The sequence below is a fragment of the Equus quagga genome, chromosome 13 (assembly GCF_021613505.1).
Source record: "Equus quagga isolate Etosha38 chromosome 13, UCLA_HA_Equagga_1.0, whole genome shotgun sequence".
NCBI classification, from domain to species: Eukaryota; Metazoa; Chordata; class Mammalia; order Perissodactyla; family Equidae; genus Equus; species Equus quagga.
This window is the reverse complement of record NC_060279.1, coordinates 68,356,200-68,378,748: the sequence shown is the minus strand read 5'-3', so window position 1 is coordinate 68,378,748 and position 22,549 is coordinate 68,356,200. Positions and strand designations below refer to the sequence as shown.

Here is a 22,549-nt window from a genome sequence, read left to right as displayed (position 1 = left end):
CTTAGTCGTTCCTCTCGAACCGCGGAGAAGTCCCCAGCGCGCGGGGCGACTCCGCGGGGCGCTCATGGCGCTCTACGAGCTCTACTCCCACCCGGCCGAGCGCGGTTACCGCGCGGGGCTCTGCTCTAAGGCCGCGCTGTTCCTGCTGCTGGCCGCCGCGCTCACCTACATCCCGCCGCTGCTGGTGGCCTTCCGGAGCCACGGTGAGCCTGCCCCCGGCCGGTGCGCGGCACGGCTCTCCGCGGCGCCCTGGCCGGCCTTCCTGACTTCCTCCCCACCGCCCTACCGCCCTCTTTACCTCAGGGTTTTGGCTAAAGCGGAGCAGCTACGAGGAGCAGCCGACTGTGCACTTCCAGCACCAGGTGCTGCTCGTGGCCCTGCTGGGACCCGAGCGCGACGGCTTTCTCGCCTGGAGCACGTTCCCCGCCTTCAACCGGCTGCAGGGGGATCACCTGCGAGTCCCGCTCGTTTCGGTGCGTGGTTCCCGCCCTTGTCGAGCAGCCCCCCGGGACTGGGCGGGGGGAGAGGGGTGGCGAGCTGCCCGGCCTCAGCCGCGGGGACCCCAGCGTGGGGCTTAAGGCTTCGTGAACCCACGCAAGTTGTGTGCCCAGGCTCGTTGGCCTGAGCATGTTTAATTTCCTTGGGGGATACAGTCGCTTGTGTCATTCAACTTCTCCAAGCCGTCCCCAACCCCAAGAAGGTTGGCCACTGCTGTCAGTGTCTGCGTCTTGACACAGAGTCCAGGAGACTGGGGACACCCCGTCTCTGGCCCCGTCATCTCCGTGGGCTTGGCCTGATGGAAGGGTGGTCGGGGAAGTTCGTGAGTCCTGAAGGCCGAGCAGTATTCCTGTTAGAACCCCATCGTGTCGCCGCAGTTGTGAGTCGCCACAGGGTGGGAACGCGAGGGGCAGGCGTTTTTATGCAGATGGGGGCCAAGGCGCTGATTGGTTCCGCCACCTCCCCAGAATGTCGCGCGGCCCAGTCCCTGCGCTTGTCTCATTAGATGCTGCATCCTGCAGCTGTCCAGGACGAAAAGGAAGCATGTTACTGTCTGTAATGTAGTCTTTGGTTCAGGATAAGTGAGTGCTTCCTTTACCGTCATCCCTTTCCGCTCATTTTCTGAAAACGTTTTCCTTCAGAAGTATGAAAATTCTGGTTTTTCTTTTTCCAAAGTTGAATCTCTACACATCTCTGAGATGACTGGCCTACAAGCCAAACTTGTGTAGCTAAAGAAAAAGAAATTCAGACTTTTTTCCAGCAACTAAATAACATGAAAAAAAATTAATTCTGATTGTTATATGAGTAACTACAAACAAACTATGATTCAGATTAGTTTTTTTCTGATTCTTTAAGTTTTCTTTTTTTTTTTCTGATTATAAAAATGCATGCTCATTGTAAAGTATTAGAGTTACAGGCATACAGAAAGGCATAAAATTAAAGGCTCAGTTTGGGGGCCAGCCCAGTGGTGCAGCGGTTAAGTTTGCACGCTCTGCTTTGGCGGCCTTGGGTTCGCTGGCCCGGATCCCGGGTGCGGACATGGCACCGCTTGGCACGCCACGCTGTGGTAGGCGTCCCACATATAAAGTAGAGGAAGATGGGCACGGATGTTATCTAGGGCCAGTCTTCCTCAGCAAAAAGAGGAGGATTGGCAGTAGTTAGCTCAGGGCTAATCATCCTCAAAATAAATAAATAAATAAATAGAATTAATTAAAAAAAATCTTTAAAAAAAGGCTCAGTTTGGTATGTGTATCAATACATTTAACCTTATTCTTTTTTAAATATCCTAGCTTTTCTTTTTCTTTTCTTTTTTTGGTGAGGAAGATTGGCCCTGAGCTAACATCTGTTGGCAATCTTCCCTTTTTTTTTTTTCTCCTCAAAGCACCAGTACATAGTTGTATATCCTAGTTGTAAGTCATTCTTGTTCCTCTCTGTGGGATGCCACCACAGCATGGCTTGATGAGCAGTGCCATGTCTGTACCCAGGATCCTAACCGGCAACCTGGGCTCTCCAAAGTGGAGCGTGCAAACTTAACCACTCAACCACAGGGCCGGCCCCCTAACCTTAGCCTTTTTAAGGTCTGCAAAGTATTTCATGACATGGAAAACCTGTAATGGATCTAATCAGTTCCCTCTTGATGGATATTTGATTTGCTTTTACTTTTTCACTATTAGCATATTGCAGTGAGCAAGATTTTGAATAAATCTTACACCTTTAACCATTAAATTGTGAGGAATTGGAATAGAAGCTGTTTGTTGAAATTGTGTAAGTACATAGAAAACTAAGCAAGCAAATAAAATAATTATTAACGCCAGAGAAATAAAAAGGAAGGAAAAGTGAGAAAGGAAAAGTAATCAGAGTTGTGAATGGGATTTACGTAGTCATAATTATGTGGACACTGAATATTGACTAAACAAAAGGAGATGGGAAGGGTGTGTGTCTGTCTGTCTGTCTGTCTGTGTCTGTGTTGGGGGCTAGTGGGAGGTGAGGGAAAGAAAACTAAATCTTCATCTTTCCTTGTGGGAAGTCAAGTCAAGAAAGAATGCCTGAAACTGAGAAATCAAGAAGTGCCACTTCAAATGTTGTTTAAGACATGGAAATACATTTCTAAATAACCAGATAAATGAGATTAAAATATTTGTTATGGGAGTGGAAGTCTGTTTTTTGTAACAGATATGGTTGAACAATTTGATTCTTTAAGCGCTTAGGTCTTTTAAATTGATTTTAAAAATAGAATTGGAGTAGGAGACAGATTTCCTTGAATAGCTCCTCACGAATCATGACATGTTGCTCATTTTTATTCCTGTTTGAGATTATAATACCTCTGGGGAAGGGTGAGTGGATGAGAGGCCAGTGCTGAGGTATGCTTGCTTTTCATTGTATACCCAGTGTACTTCTGGTGTTCCGTGTGCATGTGTTTCCTTTCCAAAAGCGGAAACAAAAGGTTTTTTTTATTCCAAATAAACAAAAAATTAACTTAGTTTTACTTTAGGTTAGAATTCCCTGTCTTAAATTTTTAGTAGCAACTTTTACTTTACATTTGTATATCGCTCTCTATCATACTCTTCTGGTTACTTGAGTCTAAGAAATAATCATGAAAACTTAGTATAATCGTGAAAACAGGGAAATAGCATGAGGTTTCATTCATTGGTTCTTTTCACTTGTTGATCCACCACAACTGTTTGGCTCCCCACTTGGACTGCTAGTTAGCCTCTTATCTCTGTAACCAGAAACTGCTCCCCTGAGAGCACTGCCCATGTTCCCCCCGCTTCTGGTGTGTGTGGATTCCGATTTTAAATCTATGAAGCCAAGACTACCTCTTATGTTTTTTGTTGCCCGGAACCATTAATCCTCTTTCATACTGCCTAATTTAATACTGTAAAACACTAAACCAAGGCTCCTTTTTCTTAGTCTTCTTTCCCCCTTCATTCTAGGCCAGTGTCTATAAGTAATGTATGGCCTTCTTATCTACAGTCTTTCTCAGTAAATGATTTGCTTCCTGCCTGGCTGAGCTTTTGGTTTGAGAATAGTTTGAAATCATGAGATACAAAAAATGAGGAGAGGCAGTGGAAGTACAGACCTCAGTAGCACCCCAAAAGAGAAACTACTTGGGAACAAACTGAAGAAATGCACAAGATGCGTAGGAATAAAACTTTAAAAAAGTGCTGAAAGACACAAAAGAGAAAAGAAAAAGATGATAATTTATGTCATGTTCTTGGCTAGGAAAATTCAACATCGTAAAGATGTCTGTTCTCCCTAAATACGTCGATAATTTTAATGCAATCTCAATGAAAACATAATTTGGGGGGAAAGAGAGACATATGGAAAAATAAAAATTCTAGGAGAAAAAGAAGGATTATACAAGAAGAATAGCACTACCAGATATTAAACTATACCTTGAAGTTGTAATAAGTAAAGCAGTGTGGTTTGGGGACTTGTATAGAAAATATGGAAATGGACACATATGACAAAAGTGGCATTTAAAATCCGTGTGGAAAGATGACAATAAAATGGTGTTGGGACAACTGGGAAGCCATCTGGAAAAAGTAAAGATGAAGTCAGTCCTCAGATGGTACACCAGAATTAAAGTCCAGATAAATCAAAATTACATTTAAAATATGAAATCATTAAAGTATGGAAACAAATGATGAGCGAAAGCTTTTATATCTTGGAGTAGGAAAGGCCATTCTAAGTATGACATAAAATCCAGAAGCTGTAAAAGAAACATTTTTGATAAATACAACTATATAAAAATAATTTTAAAAATTACTGGCATGCTGAAAACCATAAGCAAAGTCAAAATACAGTTATAACTAGGAAAAATGTTTTACCATTTGTGTCACTGTAAAGGGCTAATTTTCCAAACAAAGTGCTTGCAGATCAATAGTTAAAACAGCAAATACCTAATAGAGAAATGACAAAGAATATGAATAGTTTCTAGAAAAGGAAACATAACTCTTAAACATATGAGATCTCACTCATAATTAGAGAAATGCAAATTAAGGGTACATTGAGATACCATTTTTTATCTATCAAATTTGCAAAAATACAAGTTTGGTGACATTGTGGGCAAGACATAAGGAAGCATGTAAGCATTCCTGTACAGTTGTGTGCTGCATATAACGATATTTCAGTCAACGATTGACTGCATATACGATCAACTGTGGTCCCATGAGATTAGCACCATCTAGCCTAGGTGTATAGTAAGCTATACTGTCTAGGTTTGTGTAAATACACTCTGTGAGATTCACACAATGACGAAATCACCTGAGGACACATTTCTCAGAACATATTTCTGTCATTAAGCAACACATTCCTATATATCACTGGTAGGAGTGTAGATTGGTACAACCTCTTTGAAGGACTGTTTGTCCATATTGGCAAAATTACTTATGCATGTGCCTACTTCTCCTTCTAGTAAGGTATCCTAAGGTTTGTGCACATAGGTGAAATGACATATAAAAAGTTGCTTATTGCAGCATTGTTTGTAATATCAAAAGATTGTAAACAACCTACATAGCAATAGAAGACTCATTAAAGAAATTGTGGTACATTTACCCAGTGGAATGTTACATAGCTATTTTTTTTTTTTTAAGATTTTATTTTTTCCTTTTTCTCCCCAAAGCCCCCTGGTACATAGTTGTATATTCTTCGTTGTGGGTCCTTCTAGTTGTGGCACGTAGGACGCCGCCTCAGCATGGTTTGATGAGCAGTGCCATGTCCGCACCCAGGATTCGAACCAACGAAACACTGGGCCGCCTGCAGCGGAGCGCGCGAACTTAACCACTTGGCCACGGGGCCAGCCCCCATAGCTATTTTTTTAATGAAATGGATCTCTATATACTGACGTGGAATTATCTCCAAGAGAAACAGACTGTGTCTTCCTGTCTGTGGTGTCCTCTAATAGCTGTTCGACAAGAGACAGGTTTGGCATAGTCCTCATTGCCTACACATGTGCAAACGTCAAACGTGCCAGCACCAAAACTTGCAGAAGGGACATCAGCAACTTGAAAGAAAACCCCAGAGACGATAGTAAAACGTTGTTGTTTTCAGCTTTATTGAGGTATAATTGACAAAATAGTAAGATAGTAAAACACTGTTTTAACCCCTAAGAACCCAATGGAGAGCAGGTAGGGGAAGGTTCAAGAGGCATTTAAAAATAGGCTAGCTCTACGCAATTTTAAAGCCTGCTTAAGAGCCTAGACCAACGGATTTTAGCTCCCTTTATGGATTGTATTTTAAAATGCTTTATAATCAATGTGCTTGATGTCACAAAGGACAAAATTACATAGAATAGTTCGGATATCACTGAGTCAAAAAGTGATTCAAAAGAATCAATGTAAAGAAGTTTTGGGAATCCCTGGATCAATTTATTTTGCTTATATTTTTGTATGTGCAGAAATATGATATCTGATATAAATATGCTTAAGTCTAAAAGCTCCTTCATTAAGTACAAAATACTCTGATTAGAAAGCATTGTGTCATAGTTTAATTGGAAATATTTTTTCTGTCTTACAGGAATATAAAATAATGGTGCAGTTTACAATTGATGGTACCTTAGATTCATTGAAATACAGGTAGCAAGGATTTGATGAGTCTAAGAGCCATGAAGTAGTGATCCCTGCTTTGCTACAGACCCAAAGACTGCCAAAGAGAATTTTCAGCATAAAAAGAAAAAATGGAACACCCAATGATGACAGATATATGGTAAAATGGACACTGGTATAAAATAGAAAATTAACCTTTAATAAGAGAATAGTGACTCAAAAGATTGAAAACAAACAGAAACCAAACAAAATTCCAACAAACCATCAGATACTATAGAATCCATGGTGGAAAAAATGTTGCAAGTCAGGGCACTCCGGAAACAATGGCTCTCCTTAAATTTACAGCTGCTCTTACAGTCAGATGGTGTGCTGTTATGAGGTCTTGTGTCAGCTCCAAACACACCCTCTCATACTCTGCTTTGTGATGCTCACACTGAGATGCTGAAAACCACATTCTCCTTTGCCCACTGGCTCCCTGTTAGGCTCTGCCAGTAGGAGGCATGATGAGCCTTGTTCTGGGAGTGGAAAAAAACTGGAAACTGCTACCAGTGGCTGCTCCCACGGTGAAGAATCATTGTCGGGGTGATGCAAACAGGAAGGAGTCTTTCCTTCAGCCTTATCGATTCCCTCTTGCGGGTTTTTCCTGCAAGCTCCAGAGGTGCCAGCACTAGCTGAGCAGCACTCCCTTCTTGAGGTCTGAGTCCCAGCTCCTTAAGGGAATGCCAACCTCTTCCCTTTCTTCTCCAGCCCTAGGCACGGGAGCTGCTTCCTGCAGGCACCTTCTCTGTGTTAGCACAGCATTCCCTTTGTCCTCTAATACCTGTATTACCAATTATTTCCTATACTAAATTCTGTTAAAATCGCTGTTTAGTTTCTGTTTTCCTGGTTGGACCCTGATTGATACAGGTGCACTGATAGGCGTTGAGTAAATCCAACAATGCCTAGTATATTAGTATTGATTTCACACATACCTGTAAAGCCTTATCCTGCTTTAACCACCAGAAATCTTTTAAATTAGGGTTCTCGTAGGCTGTTATAGAAGGAGCACTGAATCAGGAGTCAGCAAACCTAGAACCTAGCCCCAGTTCTGTCATGGGGTTCCATACCCTCTTTCAGCCTCAATGTAACTATCTATATAAAGAGCATGATAGTATCTACCTTTCTAATTATTATTATTGGTAATAATACTTCTCTCCTGGGGTATGCACAGAGATCAGATGAGACAATCACTGGATATAAAAATTGTTCCAAGTTGCACAGATACCTTATAAAAATAAGGTGATGGTGTGATTTATGAATTCTCTTAGCCAGATACACCCATTGGATTTTAGATACTAACTTTGAGCTTGTGTTAAATAAGTATTAGCTGTTTGATTGCCTACCTTTATGGCTGTTGCACATGTGTTAAGCCTGATTTGAACCAAATGGCATTAAGTAATTGATTTCATCAGTAGTCCAAGTGATAACAAATGTAGCCCACCTCATCAGCCCTGTGGGAGGGAGTCGACCTTGGTGATAGGTCATTATGGGGGATGCACCGTTTGCATCATCGCTTACCCTCACAGCTCTCTCCTGGCCGTCATCCTCCACCACCTCTGTCTCAGTCTGCTCAGCTGCACTGGCCTCGCCGCACTCTCTCAAACACCCGCTTTTACTCAGAGCACATGCACTTTGTTAGCCTGGATCACTCTTTCCCCAGATATTTCTGTGCCTTGTCACCTCACTTCATTCAGGTCTCTGACAGTTAGGTCTTCCTGAATATTCTCTGTAAAAATTTCTGTAAAAGTCTACCTTGTCATTCTCTAATTTTAGTCTGCTTCATTTTTCTTTGTGGCACTTATCACCACCTGATATCTATTTGTTTATTGATTTATTTTCTGCCTCCCTGGCCAGGAATGTCAGCTCCATTTGAGTGGGGACTTTGTCTATTTTGTTTGCCATTCTTCCCAGCACCTGAAACAGTGCCTAGCACATAGTAGGTCCTCAAAAAATCCTTGACAAATTAATGAGTGAATTTAACAAGTAGACACTAATGGCAGTGCCGTGCCAGATCTCTGTTCTCTGTGAACTTGGAATAAAAGTGTGTACATGAACAAGTATACAGACTTACGCTGGTACTTTTGATGCTGATGTTTTACAAAAAGATTTGTCCTGTCCTACCCAACATCTTCTCTTTGGTTTTTTTTTTTTTTTTTTGAGTATGGACATTTTAGTCCTGGAAAGAGGACCAGATTTGAAGTCAAAGGCATGATTTCAAATTCTGTCTTTACCATTACTCGCCATACCAATAAATCCCTTAACCTCTGTGAGCCTCAATTTTCTCATCTATACAATCGGGATAATACTTGCTTTGCTTACCTTAGGCTTATTGTAAAGATCAAATGAAATGCCTTTCTCTCCCCCCGCCACTGTGTTGGAGTCTGAATTCTTCTGGCAATTTCCTCCTGACCACTGTCCTTTCTTGCAAGTTGAGACATTTGATCTTTGTCTTCCTGTCCAACCCTAAAGGTCCAGAAGGCATGGATCCACTACAGAGAGTTAACCCGACTTTGTCTTCCAAGTCTTCCCAGATACCAACTGAAGAAAATTCACAGGAAGACAAGGCAGCCTCTTTTCCATCCTGCTCATAATTGCTAATACGTAATCGCCTCTGTAACTTGATCATCAGCCGTGGTAGCAGATAGCCCTCCCCTGCACCTGCGGAGCTGATGAAACAGGACAGAAAAAAATAGTATCCAACAGAAGAGAAGGGTAGTTTTCTCCATAGCTAGGCCTAGGATAAGGACATTATTGTCTAGAAGGAAAAAATGATTGAAAGGTTCTGAAAACTGAGATATCTCCATCTCAAAAGACCTTATTAGCCTGAAAAAGAACAAAGATCTCTTCCTCACATAATGGTGTTGGTGGAAAGCAAAATGAATCAGTAGATGGAGAATTCAGATGGGGATGTTGATATAGCATAGTAGAATCCTTCTGGGAACCTACAGTGGGAAAGGATCAGTTGTAGCAAGAAAATCCAGTGTTGTGCCAAGGAATCGTGTCAGCAGTATCACATTTCAGGAACCATCCTTTCCTCCTAGTCATTTTAGGATCACTAGGAGGCAAGATTATGGATGGCAAAACTGGATACCACTGTTTTTTTATGAGCTGTAATTTGTCTTTTTCCTTCTTCAGATCTCTGCTATCCGTACTTTCATGTCCATAATTTATAGAGCATCTGTGTCGTTTTAATGCCTTACCAATTTTACTTAGCTTCCTTTTTCATTTTAGTGATTTGTACTAAAAGATGCACTTGGCTTTAAAGTCCTGACATCAGTGATGAGATGAGGTCCAACAATGAGAATCTGAAGCAAAGATGCTTGTGGTTAAAGAAGATATAAATAGAGCTTGGTGTTTTTCTGCTGAGTCATTTTGGGGAAAGTGTAATGATTAGTATGAGTTTTTTTTCTATTTTAAAAAGTTGACTTCTAGACAAGTAGAGGACAATTGTAATGTGCTATTTAAATTTTCTGTACAAACTCTGGCTCATCTATAAAAAAGAAAATCCCAGCAACAAAACAAACAAGAGATCAAATGAGACAACTGAAAAAGAAAAATGCCATCCTGATGTATATTGTTACTGCCACTTCCAGTTGCTGTTCATTTTGGCCCTTGAATAGTTGAGAAGCGCAAGTATGAAGTTCAGGGGCCATGCACACTGTCTCTCTTTCCCCAGTATTGATCCACTTCTACCTATTTATGTTTCTCTTTTTTTTTCTATGAGAGAGAGAGTACCTGTGTATGGCAGAACAATGGATCATGTGTATGTACAACAGTGATATGGATATTTCCCGACTTATTAAGGACCAGGGTCACTGGGCCTCTTTGGGTTTCCTAGACTAGAGAAGAAGACAGGAACCAGGATGGGAAGATGGACGTGTTACATTTTAAACTGGAGCTACCCCTGCAGTCCACGGAGCACGTTGTTGCTGTGCAGCTCATCTTGACTTTCTCCTACCAATTGCACGTGAGTCAATTCCTGAGGGAAGCCCTTCCTCTCCCTTTTGTCTTTTAAAGAACAGAGCACTCATTCTGTTTCTAGGAAAACCCACACTGTAGAAGGCTCTTTTCTGAGGTGTAATTTGGGATTTAACTGAAGCAAATTAAATGTTTTTCACTGGTGTCGTATTAATATATATGAGCTATTAATAGCATAAAGGGTGTTCGGCAGAGTGCTTCCTGCATAGCTAACCCAGGTGTATGAGGGACTATTAGGCTTCAGCCACAGACAGGTGACACTCAGAACCCAGAGATCTTCAGATCTCACCAAAGTTGGTATTGTTTCTCACTCTAATGATTTCAGAGGATGTCAACATTCGTGATGCAGAGCATGGCATTTCTCCAGTCCTCCTTCGCTGTTCCAGGGTCCCAGTTATATGTGAACGGAGACCTGAGGCTGCAGCAGAAGCAGCCTCTACACTATGGTGGCCTAGATGTTCGATACAATGTAAGAATGCTTCTTATTGTTCATCTCCTTTGTTTCTATATGTTAGTGATTATCAAATCCTTTGAAGAAGGAGAAAAGAAAGTTGGAAATAGCATTTCTCTGTGGGTGGCATAAAAGAGGATTTCTGAGGAATTCTTGCCATAGTTCAAAATATGGTGACAGATATGCCTGTATTTACATCTAGAAAGAAAAAAAATCTTTGTCTAAGAACCAAATTGTTTATTGTTTTTGGGTACACACACACAAATGGCTTATTTCAAGTTATCTTTTTCAGTTCATGTAAAACATTTGAAAAATAATAACAACCATCGTGTTTCTCTTTTTGTTCATTTTGGGGTTTTTTTGGTGAGGAAGATTGGCCCTGAGCTAACATCCGTGTCCAGTCTTCCTCTTTTTGCTTGAGAAAGATTGTCCCTGAGCTAACATCTGTGCCAATCTTCCTCTATTTTGTATGTGGGATGCCACCACAGCATGGTTTGATGCGTGGTATGTAGGTCCACACCAGGATCTGAACCTGGGAACCCTGGGCCGCCCAAGCAGAGTACATGAGCTGAACTACTATGCCACGGGGCCGGCCCCTAACTGTCGTTTATTAAGCATGTAACTTATGCCAGCTCTGAGTTAAGGGGTTTAATTATATCGTCTCCTCTAATCATCACAGCAACCTCAAAAGATGCCTACAGTTGTCATTTCCCAGCTCTCCAGCTGCTCATCCCATCATTGTTCCCCTTGCTCCTTTATAGCCATACTGGCCTTTTTGCTCTTCTTCAGACCCACAAAGCAGCTCCTGCCTGAGGGCGTTTGCACCTGCCTTTCCCTTAGCCAAATATCCACATAGCTTATTCTGCCACACAATTCAAGGCCCTTTTCAAGTGCCCCTGAGCACAGTCCTTCCAGACACTTCTTTCTTTCTTTCTTTTTTTTTAAAGATTTTATTTTTTTCTCCCCAAAGCCCCCCCCCCAGTACATAGTTGTATATTCTTCGTTGTGGGTCCTTCTAGTTGTGGCATGTGGGACGCTGCCTCAGTGTGGTTTGATGAGCAGTGCCATGTCCGCGCCCAGGATTCGAACCAACGAAACACTGGGCCGCCTGCAGCAGAGCGCAAGAACTTAACCACTCGGCCACGGGGCCAGCCCCCAGACACTTCTTTCTAAAATAGCATTCCCCTCTCTCTGCATCATCCCTCACTCTGATATACTTTTCTTACTCTCATCTGAAATATGAAAGGTATGTTTTTGGCTTGTTTATTTGCTGTCTCCCTCAGTGGTGAAAGCACTGACATCTTCTATACTCTCACCCCAGTGCCTGAAACAGTGCCTGGCACATTGTACCCACTCGGACAGGTTTGCTGAAGGAATGAGCTCTCATTTTACACATGAGGAGACTGGGGCTTCCAGGGATTAATTAATTTTCCCAAAGCGCCACAGTTTGAAAGTCACAGGGCCATGAATTGTCTGAGGCCAGATCACATGTATGTGTTTACTCATTACTAATCTTTATTTTATTACAAGGGGGCCCATATAAGTTGGGCTTGGCTACTTTTGAAAATAAAAGAGAGATACTATCAGTTATTAGAGATATAAACCTGGAGTAGGATTTATGGTCACCCTAGCTTGTAATCAACCTAAGTTGAAAAAAAAGAGGGAGACTGTAACACATAAACTTAACATGGCACTTTTTTTTTTGCTTGGGAAAGGTCTTTGCTGGGTTTTTGTTTTTTCAGCTTTGTTGAGGTATGATTGACAAAATGATAAACTATTTAAGTGTACATGGTGATAATTTGATATATGTGTATGTTGTGAAAGGATTCCTCCCATCGAGTTAATTAACATGTCCATCATGTCACATATTTATCTTTTTCATTTATTTATGAGAACATCAAAGTTCTACTCTCTTAGTAAATTTTAATTGTACAATACATTATTATTAATTATAGTTATCATGTTATATGTTAGATCCTCAGACCTTATTCATCTTATATCTGAAAGTTTATTACAGATTTTATTTTTCCTTTTTCTCCCCAAATCCCCCGGGACATAGTTGTATATTTTCAGTTGTGGGTCCTTCTAGTTGTGGCATGTGGGACGCCACCTCAGCACAGCCTGATGAGCAGTGCCATGTCCGTGCCCAGGATCTGAACCGGTGAAACCCTGGGTCACCAAAGCGGAGCGCATGAATTTAACGACTCGGCCCCGGGGCCGGCCCCTAGCTGAAAGTTTATACCCTATTATCAGACTCTCCCTATCTCCCTCACCCCTCAGCCCCTGGCACTTTTCTACTCTGTTTCTATAAGTTTAACTTTTTATTTAGATTCCACATATAAGTGATACCATGCAGTATTTGTCTTTTTATGTCTGGCTTATTCCACTTAGCATAATATACCTCAAGGTCCACCCGTTTTGTTGCAAATGGCAAGATTCCCTTCTTTTCATGTCTGAATAATATTCCATTGTATACGTATATCACATCTTCTTTATCCATTCATTCATTCAGTGACAGACTCTTAGGTTTTTTTCCATATTTTCACTATTGTGAATGATGCTGCAAAGAACATGGGAGTGCAGATATCTCTTCACTATCTTGTTTTCATTTCCTTTGAATATATACCCAGCAGTGGGATTGCTGGATCATATGGTAGTTCGATTTTTAATTTTTTTAAGGAACTTCCATACTGTTTTTTATAGTAGCTGCACCAGTTTACATTCCCACCAACACTGAACAAGGGGTCCCTTTTCTCCACATCTTTACCAAGATTTGTTGTCTCTTGTCTTTTTTATAACAGCCATTCTAATGGGTGTGAGTATCTCATTGTGGGTTTTTTCTCCCCTAAAGATTGGCACCTGAGCTAACAACTGTTGCCAGTCTGCTTTTTTTTTTCTTCTTCTTCTTCCCAAAGCCCCCCAGTACATAGTTGTATATTGTAGCTGTAGGTCCTTCTGGTTGTGCTATATGGGATGCAACCTCAGCATGGCCTGATGAGCAGAGCCATGTCTGCACCCAGGATCCGAACCGGGCTGCCAAAGTGGAGCACGTGAACTTAACCACTTGGCCATGGAGTGGCCCCTCATTGTGGTTTTGATTTGCATTTTCCTGATGATTAGTGTGATGTTAAGCACCCTTCATGTACAGGCATACCTCACAGATATTGTGGGCTCGGGTCTAGACCAACTCAATAAAGCTAATGTCACAATAAAGCAAGTCACACGAATGTTTTGGTTTCCCAGTGCATATAAAGGTTATGCTTATACTATACTGTAGTCTAAGTCTGCATTATGGATAAAAGTTGCTGAAGTCTTGAACCCCTCAAAGTCATGCATGAGAGCTGGAATCAACTTCCTCCAAACTCCTGTTAATGTTGATATTTTGACCTCTTCCCATAATTCACTAATGTTCTTATTGGCATCTAGAATGGTGAATTCTTCCCAGAAAGTTTTCAATTTACTTTGCCCAGATCCATCAGAGGAATCACTATCTTTGGCAGCTATAGCCTTACAAAATGTATTTCTTAAATAATAAGACTTGGAGCTGGCCCGGTGGCACATTGGTTAAGTTTGCACACTCTGCTTTGGTGGCCCAGGGTTCACAAGTTCAGATCCCGGTCGCAGACCTACAGACCACTCATCAAGCCATGCTGTGGAGGCATCCCACTTACAAAATAGAGGAAGACTGGCAAAGATGTTAGCTCAGGGTCAGTCTTCCTCACCAAAAAATAAATAAATAACAACAACAGTAAGAAGAAGACTTGAAGTCAAAATTACCCCTTGATCCATGTGCTACAGAATGGGTGTTGTGTTAGCAGGCATGAAAACAACATTAATCTCATTGTACACCTCCATCAGAGCTCTTGGGTGACCAGGTGCATTGTCACTAAGGGGTAATATTTTGAAAGGAATCTTTTTTTCTGAGTAGTAGGTCTCAACACTGGGCTTAAAATATTCAGTCAACCATGTTGTAAACAGATGTGCTGTCATCCAGGCTCTGTTGTTCTACATATAGAGCACAGGCGGAGTAGATGTAGCATAATTCTTAAGGGCCCTAGGATTTTCAGAATGGGAAATGAGCACTGGCTTCCACTGAAAGCCACCAGCTGCATTAGCCCCTAACAAGAGAGTGAGCCTGTCCTTTGAAGCCAGACACTGACTTCTCCTCTGTAGCTGTGAAAGTCCTAGATGGAATCTTCTTCAGTGTACGGCTGTTTCGTCTGCATTGAAAATCTGCTGTTTAGTGTGGCCTCCTCTATTAATTATCTTAGCTGGATCTTCTGGATAACTTGCTGCAGCTTCTCCATCAGCACCCGCTCCTTCACCTGCACGTCTGTGTCGGGAGACGGCTTCTTTCCTTAGACCTCATAACCATCCTCTGCCAGCTTCAGACATTTCTTCTGCAGCCTCCTCACCTCTCTCAGCCTTCACAGAACTGAAGAGAGTTAGGGCCTCGCTCTGGATTAGACTCTGGCTTAAGGGAATGTTGTGGCTGGTTTGATCTTCCATCCGACCACTCAAACTTTCTCCAGATCAGCAACAGGGCTATTTCACTTTCTTATCATTCGTGTGTTCACTGGAGTAGCACTTGTAATTTCCTTCAAGAACTTTTCCTTCGCATTCACAACTTGGCTAATTGTTTGGCACAAGAGGCCTAGCTTTCAGCCTGTCTCAGCTTTCGACAGGCCTTCCTCACTAAGCTTAATCATTTCTGGCTTTTGATTTAAAGTGAAAGGTGTGTGACCCCTCCTTTCACTTGAACACTTAGAGGCCATTGTGGGGTTATTAATTGCCCTAATTTCTATATTGTGCCTCAGGGAATAGGGAGGCCTGAGGAGAGGGAGAGAGATGGAGGAACGGTCAGTGGAGCAGTCAGAACACACACAATATTTATTGATTAAGTTCACAGTGTTTTATGGGCGCAGTTTGTGGTGTCTCAAAACAATTACAATAGTAACATCAGAGATCGATGATCACAGATCACCATAACAAGTATAATAACAATGAAAAGATTTGAAATATTACAAGAATTGCCAAAATGTGACAGAGAGATGAAGTGAGTAAATGCTGTTGGAAAAATAGCGCCAGTAGACTTGCTCAACACAAGGTTGCCACAAACTTTCTATTTGTAAAAAACACAGCATCTGGGAAGTCAATAAAGCGAAGCACAATAAAACGAGGTATGCCTGTATTGGTTAGTCATCTGTAGGTCTTCTTTGGGAAAATGTCTATTCAGTTCCTCTGCCCATTTTTTAATCAGATTGTTTCTTTTTTTGAGGAAGATTAGCCCTGAGCTAACTACTGCCAATCCTCCTCTTTTTGCTGAGGAAGACTGGCCCTGAGCTAACATCTGTACCCATCTTCCTCTACTTTATATATGGGACGCCTACCACAGCATGGCTTTTGCCAAGCGGTTCCATGTCCTCACCCGGGATCCGATCTGGCATACCCTGGGCCGCTGAGAAGTGGAACGTGCGAACTTAACCACTGCACCACCGGGCCGGCCCTGTTTGGTTATTTTTGCTATTGAGTTGTGTGAGTTCCTTATATATTTTGGATTTTAACCCTTTCTCAGATACATGATTTGAAAGTATTTTCTCCTGTTCTGTAGGTTGCCTTTTCATTTTGTTGATGGTTTCCTTTGTCGTGCAAAAGCTTTTTAGTTTCACATAGTCCCACTTTGCTTTTGTTGCTTGTGCTTTTGGTGTTAAATCCAAAAAATCATTCCCAAGACACATGTCAAGGAGCTTATCCTCTATGTTTTCTTATAGTTTCAGGTCTTAAATTTAAGTCTTTGATCCATTTTGATTTGATTTTTATGTGTGGTGTAAGATAGGGGTCCAATTTCATTCTTTTGCATATGGCTGTCCAGTTTTCCCAACACTGTTTATTGAAGGGACTGTGCTTTTCCCATTGGATTCTTGGCTCCTTTCTCATAAATTAATTGATCATAGATGCATGGGCTTATTTCTGGGCTCTCTGTTCTGTTCCATTGATCTATGTGTCTGATTTTATGCCAATACCATACTGTTTTGATTACTATAGCTTTGCAATATAGTTTGAAATTAGGAAGTTTGATGCCTTCATCTTTGTTCTTCCTCAAGATTGCTTTGGCTATTCGGGTTCTTTTGTGGTTCCATACAAATTTTGAGATTGTTTTTTCTATGTCTGTGAAAAAATGCCTTTGGAATTTTGATAGGGATTGCACTGAATCAGTAGATTGCTTTGGGTAATATGAATGTTTTAATAGCATTAATTTTTTCAACCCATGAGCACAGAATATCTTTCTATTGTGTATTCTTGAATTTCTTTTATCAATGTTTTATAGTTTTCAACGTACAGATCTTTTACCTCCTTGGTTAAATTTATTCCTAAGTATTTTATTCTTTTTGATGCAATGTAATGAGATTGTTTTCTTCATTTCTCTTTCTGATACTTCATTGTTAGCATATAGAAACACGACTGATTTTTGTATGTTGATTTTGTATCTTGCAACTTTACTGAATTCATGTATTAGTTTTAACAGTGTTTTGGTGGCATCTTTAAGATTTTTTATATATAATATTGTATCATTAGCCTATAAAGACAATTTTATCTCTTCCTTTCTGATTTGGATGACTTTTATTTCTTTTTCTTGCCTAATTGCTCTGGCTAGGACTTCCAGTACTATATTGAATAAAACTTGCAAGAGTGGGCATCCTTGTCTTGTTCCTGACCTTAGAGGAAAAGCTTTTGGCTTTTCACCATTAAATATGATGTTAGCTATGGTCTTGTCATATATGGCCTTTTATGTTGAGATATATTCCCTCTATACCTACTATGTTGAGAGTTTTTATTATGAATGGCTATTGAATTTTGTCAAATGATTTTTCTGCACCTATTGAGATGATTATATGATTTCTATCCTTCATTTTGTTAATTTGGTATATTACATTGATTGATTTGTGGATGTTGAACTGTTCTTGCATCCCTGGAATAAATCCCACTTGATCATGGTATTGGAGCCTTTTAATGTACTGTTGAACTTGGTTTTCTAATATTTTGTTGAGGATTTTTGCATCTGTGTTCACCAAGGATATTCGCCTGTGATTTTCTTGTAGTGTCCTTTCTCACTTTGTTCATGCATTATTATCCCAACCTCAGTGAGCATTTTTATGACTGTTGTTTTGAGCCCTTTATCAGGTAAATCATTTATGTCCATTTTATTAAGGTCTATTCCTAGAGTTTTTGCTTGTTTTTTTTTGTTTGGAATCTATTTCTCTGTTTCTTCATTTTCCTTGATTCTGTGTGTTGGTTTCTGCACATTAGATAAAACAACCCCCTCTCTCAGTCTTGATGGAGTGATCTCACATAGGAGATGAATCTGTCATCAGCCCAGCCTGAGCTCTTGTTTGTCTCTCAAACCTTTATCTTAACCAAGCCACCACCTTTGTTCTTAGCGGCTCCCAGTATTTGGCAGTGTGCCAAGACCTGTTTCGACGTGGCTGGTGTGTATTTTCTTGTCCTTCCAATATTTATGAATCACTCTGCTAGTTTCTGGATTTCTTTCAGAGGGAATTGCTCCCTGTGTAGCTGTAGATTCAGTGTGTCAGTAGGAGGAGGTGAGTTCAGGAGGCTCTTATGTTGCCATCTTGGAATGGAACCTCTTTTTTACATTTTTAATACCTCCCCCAAGTCCTCAGCATTCTGAATCCAGTCTTTACCTGGAAACCCATAGCACTTTTATTTTAAGGTTTATATCAATGGGAATATGATATTAGAGGGAAGAAGCAATTTCCTTCTTCAGAGGATTATATGCTTACTATTTGTACTTTATCCTATTTCTGTATCTACATTTAAAAGAGAAAGAAGTTAGAGATCATTGAGAGAAGAGCAAGAAAAAAACTAAGGAGCTGAAAATATGGTCTATTAAGAAAACTAAAAGAATTATTTCTCCCATTGGAATAGAGAGGGGTATTTCATAAATAGCTTTAAAACCTGTAAAAAGTGGTTATTGACCCTTTGTTTCCATCCACACAAAGGGAAAGACTGAGAGTAAATGACTTAAATTGTTGCAAGAGAGTTCATTCATCCTTGAAGAAAAGATTCTTGATGCTAGACTAGGCCACCAAGAGTGAGAGGGTGGTCTCTGAGATGAACCTGGGTGGGCAGGAGGGTGGAAAGAGGTGAGGAAAGCTGTCTGGGTGTTCACACCACATCCTCCTGCGTGTATCTCAGGTGTCGGTAATCAACGGGACCAGCCCTTTTGCCTGTGACTATGACCTCACCCACATCATTGCTGCTTACCAGGCAAGGAATGGTGAGTCATGGGTAGAGTTCATTCAGACACTTCTCAAAGACTTTCCAGGTTAGTGGGGGCTTTGGAGAGAAACAGAATTGGAGACCCATGCCCTCCTCCTCCCCTCACTCCTATGGTCCAGCAGTTAGTGCTGATTAATTGCCATATTTATCCCATCACTGGCTTGATGAGTTTCCTTTTTTAAAATATAAGCCTTGTTGAGTTGCTCCCTTTACCACACCTGTAAAAGAAACCAAAGACCAATTACCATCCATGTTTTTCAGATGGAAATAGGGTATATGAGTGATTTAGCCCATATTAGTAATCGAAGTAGAAGAATAGAAGTCCCCCAGGTTCTGGCTGGAAGGCAGAATGTGTCCATCCTTTACAGAGGCAAGGCCCTCAGGCCAGCCTGTGGGCCTGACTCAGCACGTCTGGCTGGAAGGCAGAGCGTATCCATCCTTTACAGAGGCAAGGCCCTCAGGCCATCCCGTGGGCCTGACTCAGCACTTCTGGCTGGTTGGTGGTCTGAGGTTTTCTCTGAAGGCATCTAAAGTATTCCTTGGCAACCACATATCATGGACACTACCTACAGATACTACATACAGACATTTGATGAGTAAGGGACTCCAATTCCAGTATTTCTTCCTGATTTTATTTAATATTCTAGCAGCATTATTCCAAAAATAAAGGAATTTTAAAACTAATTTAAAAACACTGATACTAAACTAAAAAAAACTACAAATCAACTTTTCTTTCCTTATTCCTTCCAGTCTTTGTCCATATGCAGATTTTTTTGTACAGCTGCTCTCATAGTTTAGAGATGCTTTAGGATCCAATTTATTTTTATTTTCTTTATAATATAAATCTTTCCCCATGCTGCTACAAGGTTTTAATTGGTATTATTTTTATTGGTAGCATAGTATTCCTTTGCTTAGTCACTTAGCAATTACAGAAGAACACATGGACTATTTCCACATTTTTAACATAAGTATTTTGACAATTATTTTAACAAATAATGTCTAAGCAACTTTGTACATCCAATTTCTCTTTCCTTTTGAACTATCTCTTTGGGATGAGTTCTGGTGTGTAGAATTTGTCTGAGAGGTCAAAAAACTTTTTTATAGCCCTCAATTGTTTATTGCCAAAGCGAGCCTTCATGGGTTAACCCCTGATTGTCTGCATTTCAGTAACCACCATCCTGACTGACGCCAACCCCATCTGGCTGGTGGGAAGGGCCGCTGAAGCTCCGTTTGTGATTAATGCTGTCATTCGTTATCCCGTGGAAGTCATTTCATATCCTTTCTGTTAAAGAGCCAACAGTAGCTTGGTTTTGAAAAAGAAAAAAAGCATTCCTCAGTAGTCCCAAGAAGGAACAGATGTGGGAAGCCTTAGACTGGAAATCTGCTATAGCATTGTAGCCTCACAGAGATGACTCCGTCTGCTGTTCGTACAGGCAAAAAATTCATTTCCTGTTCATAGTTCTTTATGAGCCATTCTTCTAGGTCAGAATCATCCATATTTTTGACTTAATAATCTTTTATTATCCCTTTTATCTTAAGGGTATTTGAAACATTTTTGCCATTTTCTGTCTAACTAAACTTTGGTTTAACATTTTTTTAGAAAAGGTCGTATGTTGACTCCTTAACTGTGTGTACTTATCTACCAGGATTCTGGGAAATGATCAAGTTTGCCTGGATCCAATATGTCAGTATTCTGCTTATCTTCCTCTGGGTGTTTGAAAGAATCAAAAGATTTGTGTTTCAAAATCAGGTGGTCACCACGGTCCCTGTAACAGCAATGCCCCAGGGAGAACTGTATAAGGAGCACTTATCTTAAGAAGATCATTTCTAGGGCCGGCCCCGTGGCCGACTGGTTGAGTTTGTGTGCCCCGCTGCGGCAGCCCGGGGTTTCGCCGGTCCGGATTCTGGGCGCAGATGTGCACCGCTGGTCAGGCCATGCTGAGGCAGCGTCCCACACGCCACAACCAGAGGGACCCACAACTAAGAGTATGCAGCTGTGTACCGGGGGACTTTGGGGAGAAAAAAGGAAAAAAATAAAATCTTTAAAAAGAAGATCATTTCTGAAAACACTAAGCAGGACCCTGATTACCTCATTGTTGTCTTCCTACAACTGCCATCTTATGATGTTTCTGAAAAGAGCCCATGGACATGTGCCAACATATGTGTTTTCCTATCAGAGACAAAGAGCAATTCTTTCTCATTTTTCTCTACACAAATTCCATATCATCTAAGCACTTAACAAATCATCAGGGACTAGTTTGTGGAAAGGTCAGAGGGTTCCTGAAGGCTGTAATTTGCCTGTTTTTGTTTGTTTGTTTTTTGCCTGAGATCTGAATTTCAGGAGAAAACTACAGTCAGTTCAGACATCTTGGAAAGAGTCCCATCTCTGGTCAAGCAAAGACTTTTGGTCTCATGAACTGAAAAACATGTTATGCATTTCTTCCCCCTATCGTAAACCAAGTTTTACGCTTTTCAGGACTCTCTTGTGATAGATACGCAGGTCACTAGCACTTTCCACTCCTGGGCATCTAAATTTCCCATTCAGAGCTTTGATTCCGAGAACTGAGAGGCCTTTAACTAGAGAACTGGAGAGAGAGAAAGAGCGCTCAAGAACACATGTGTGCGTGTACGTGAGGGGCGACTTGACACTAGGACCATCCACCTGCCCTCGGCCTAACAGACAGTCATCTGTCATCAGCTCAGCTGAACAGCCCCTTATCCCTGCCCTGGTGTGGCTGGCTCTTTGCCCTGCCTTTTGCCCTCTCTCTGCCCGTGGAATAGGCTGAAGTCAGAAGTGCTGTTTCATTCACAATCCGCTCAGCAACAGTGGGGGAAGTAAGGATTGTAACAACAGGTTCTTTCTCTCTGGCCTTCACCCAACAGCCTGGAGACTTCCCCCCCCCCCCCCTCAACAGCCCCCCCCCCCCCCCCCCGCCCCCCGCCGCCCTCCGCCGACTTCCCGAAAAGGATGTGAGTGACAGAGGAACTGTTGTTGCTTGCTCCCACTGCCCAACAACCACAGAGTTTATCTGGAGGGCTAGCAAGAAGCCCAGCTACTTGTGTTTCCCTTGACTAGGGAACAGGGTGCCTGTTGGAGCAGGCAGCTTTGGGGAGGACACACAAGCAGCAGTGACAGAATAAAGAAGATGTTAGCCCAAGCAGCCCAATCCAGCTTGGCCATTAGCAGCATGACAGGCGGTCCTGCCAGATTACCTTCATGGCTCAATGAGCGTCTGCAGAAGAGACCACTGGAACAGGCCTCTGTTGTACACAGAAGACTGACTCTCCATTCTCATCCTGAGGACGCATGCAGCTTCTTCAGAGGATGGATGGATCTGCTTTATGATCTAGAATGTCATTGGCCCTGGAAGGACATACCCACTGTGATCCAAGCTTCATGCCCACCCACAAACACACTCAGTGTATGCCTCAGTTTACCTTGGAGATTCAGTTCTTATTTCCAAAGCACCTTTTCTTCCAGGCTGACCAAAATAAGAGTTCTGGAAACAAAGCTATTTTGAAGTATTCAAGCACAAAAATATCCTGGCACTAGCTCCTCTACCTGTTTTCTTTAGTTTAATGTGTAGGGGTGTTTATCTGCCTAAAAATTTTTTCTTGAGATTTAAATGAAAAATGGTTGCTGGTTTGAATCACAAAGAGGTAATGAGATATGGAAAGATAGCTAAAGATGTGTATAAACATTGCTTTGCATTTTGTTAAATTATTTTAATGCAAA

The 22,549-nt window shown here is 41.4% G+C and overlaps 1 protein-coding gene across 1 annotated transcript; it reads left to right on the top strand.

The window, feature by feature from the left end:
- TMEM231 (transmembrane protein 231) lies at positions 1–21,723 on the top strand. Its single transcript, XM_046683489.1, has 7 exons — positions 1–203; positions 304–473; positions 9,922–10,050; positions 10,387–10,530; positions 18,730–18,811; positions 19,981–20,086; positions 20,449–21,723. The coding sequence occupies exons 1-7, from the start codon at positions 65–67 to the stop codon at positions 20,627–20,629; spliced, it is 951 nt and encodes a 316-aa protein (XP_046539445.1). The 5' UTR covers positions 1–64; the 3' UTR covers positions 20,630–21,723.
- Positions 21,724–22,549: the final 826 nt, after the last annotated feature.

Coding starts and splice junctions, on each gene's coding strand:
- TMEM231 (XM_046683489.1), top strand. CDS start 65: ATGGCGCTCTACGAGCTCTACTCCCACCCGGCCGAGCGCGGTTACCGC. Junction 204..303: donor GGTGGCCTTCCGGAGCCACG/GTGAGCCTGCCC, acceptor TCTTTACCTCAG/GGTTTTGGCTAAAGCGGAGC. Junction 474..9,921: donor TGCGAGTCCCGCTCGTTTCG/GTGCGTGGTTCC, acceptor TGGGTTTCCTAG/ACTAGAGAAGAAGACAGGAA.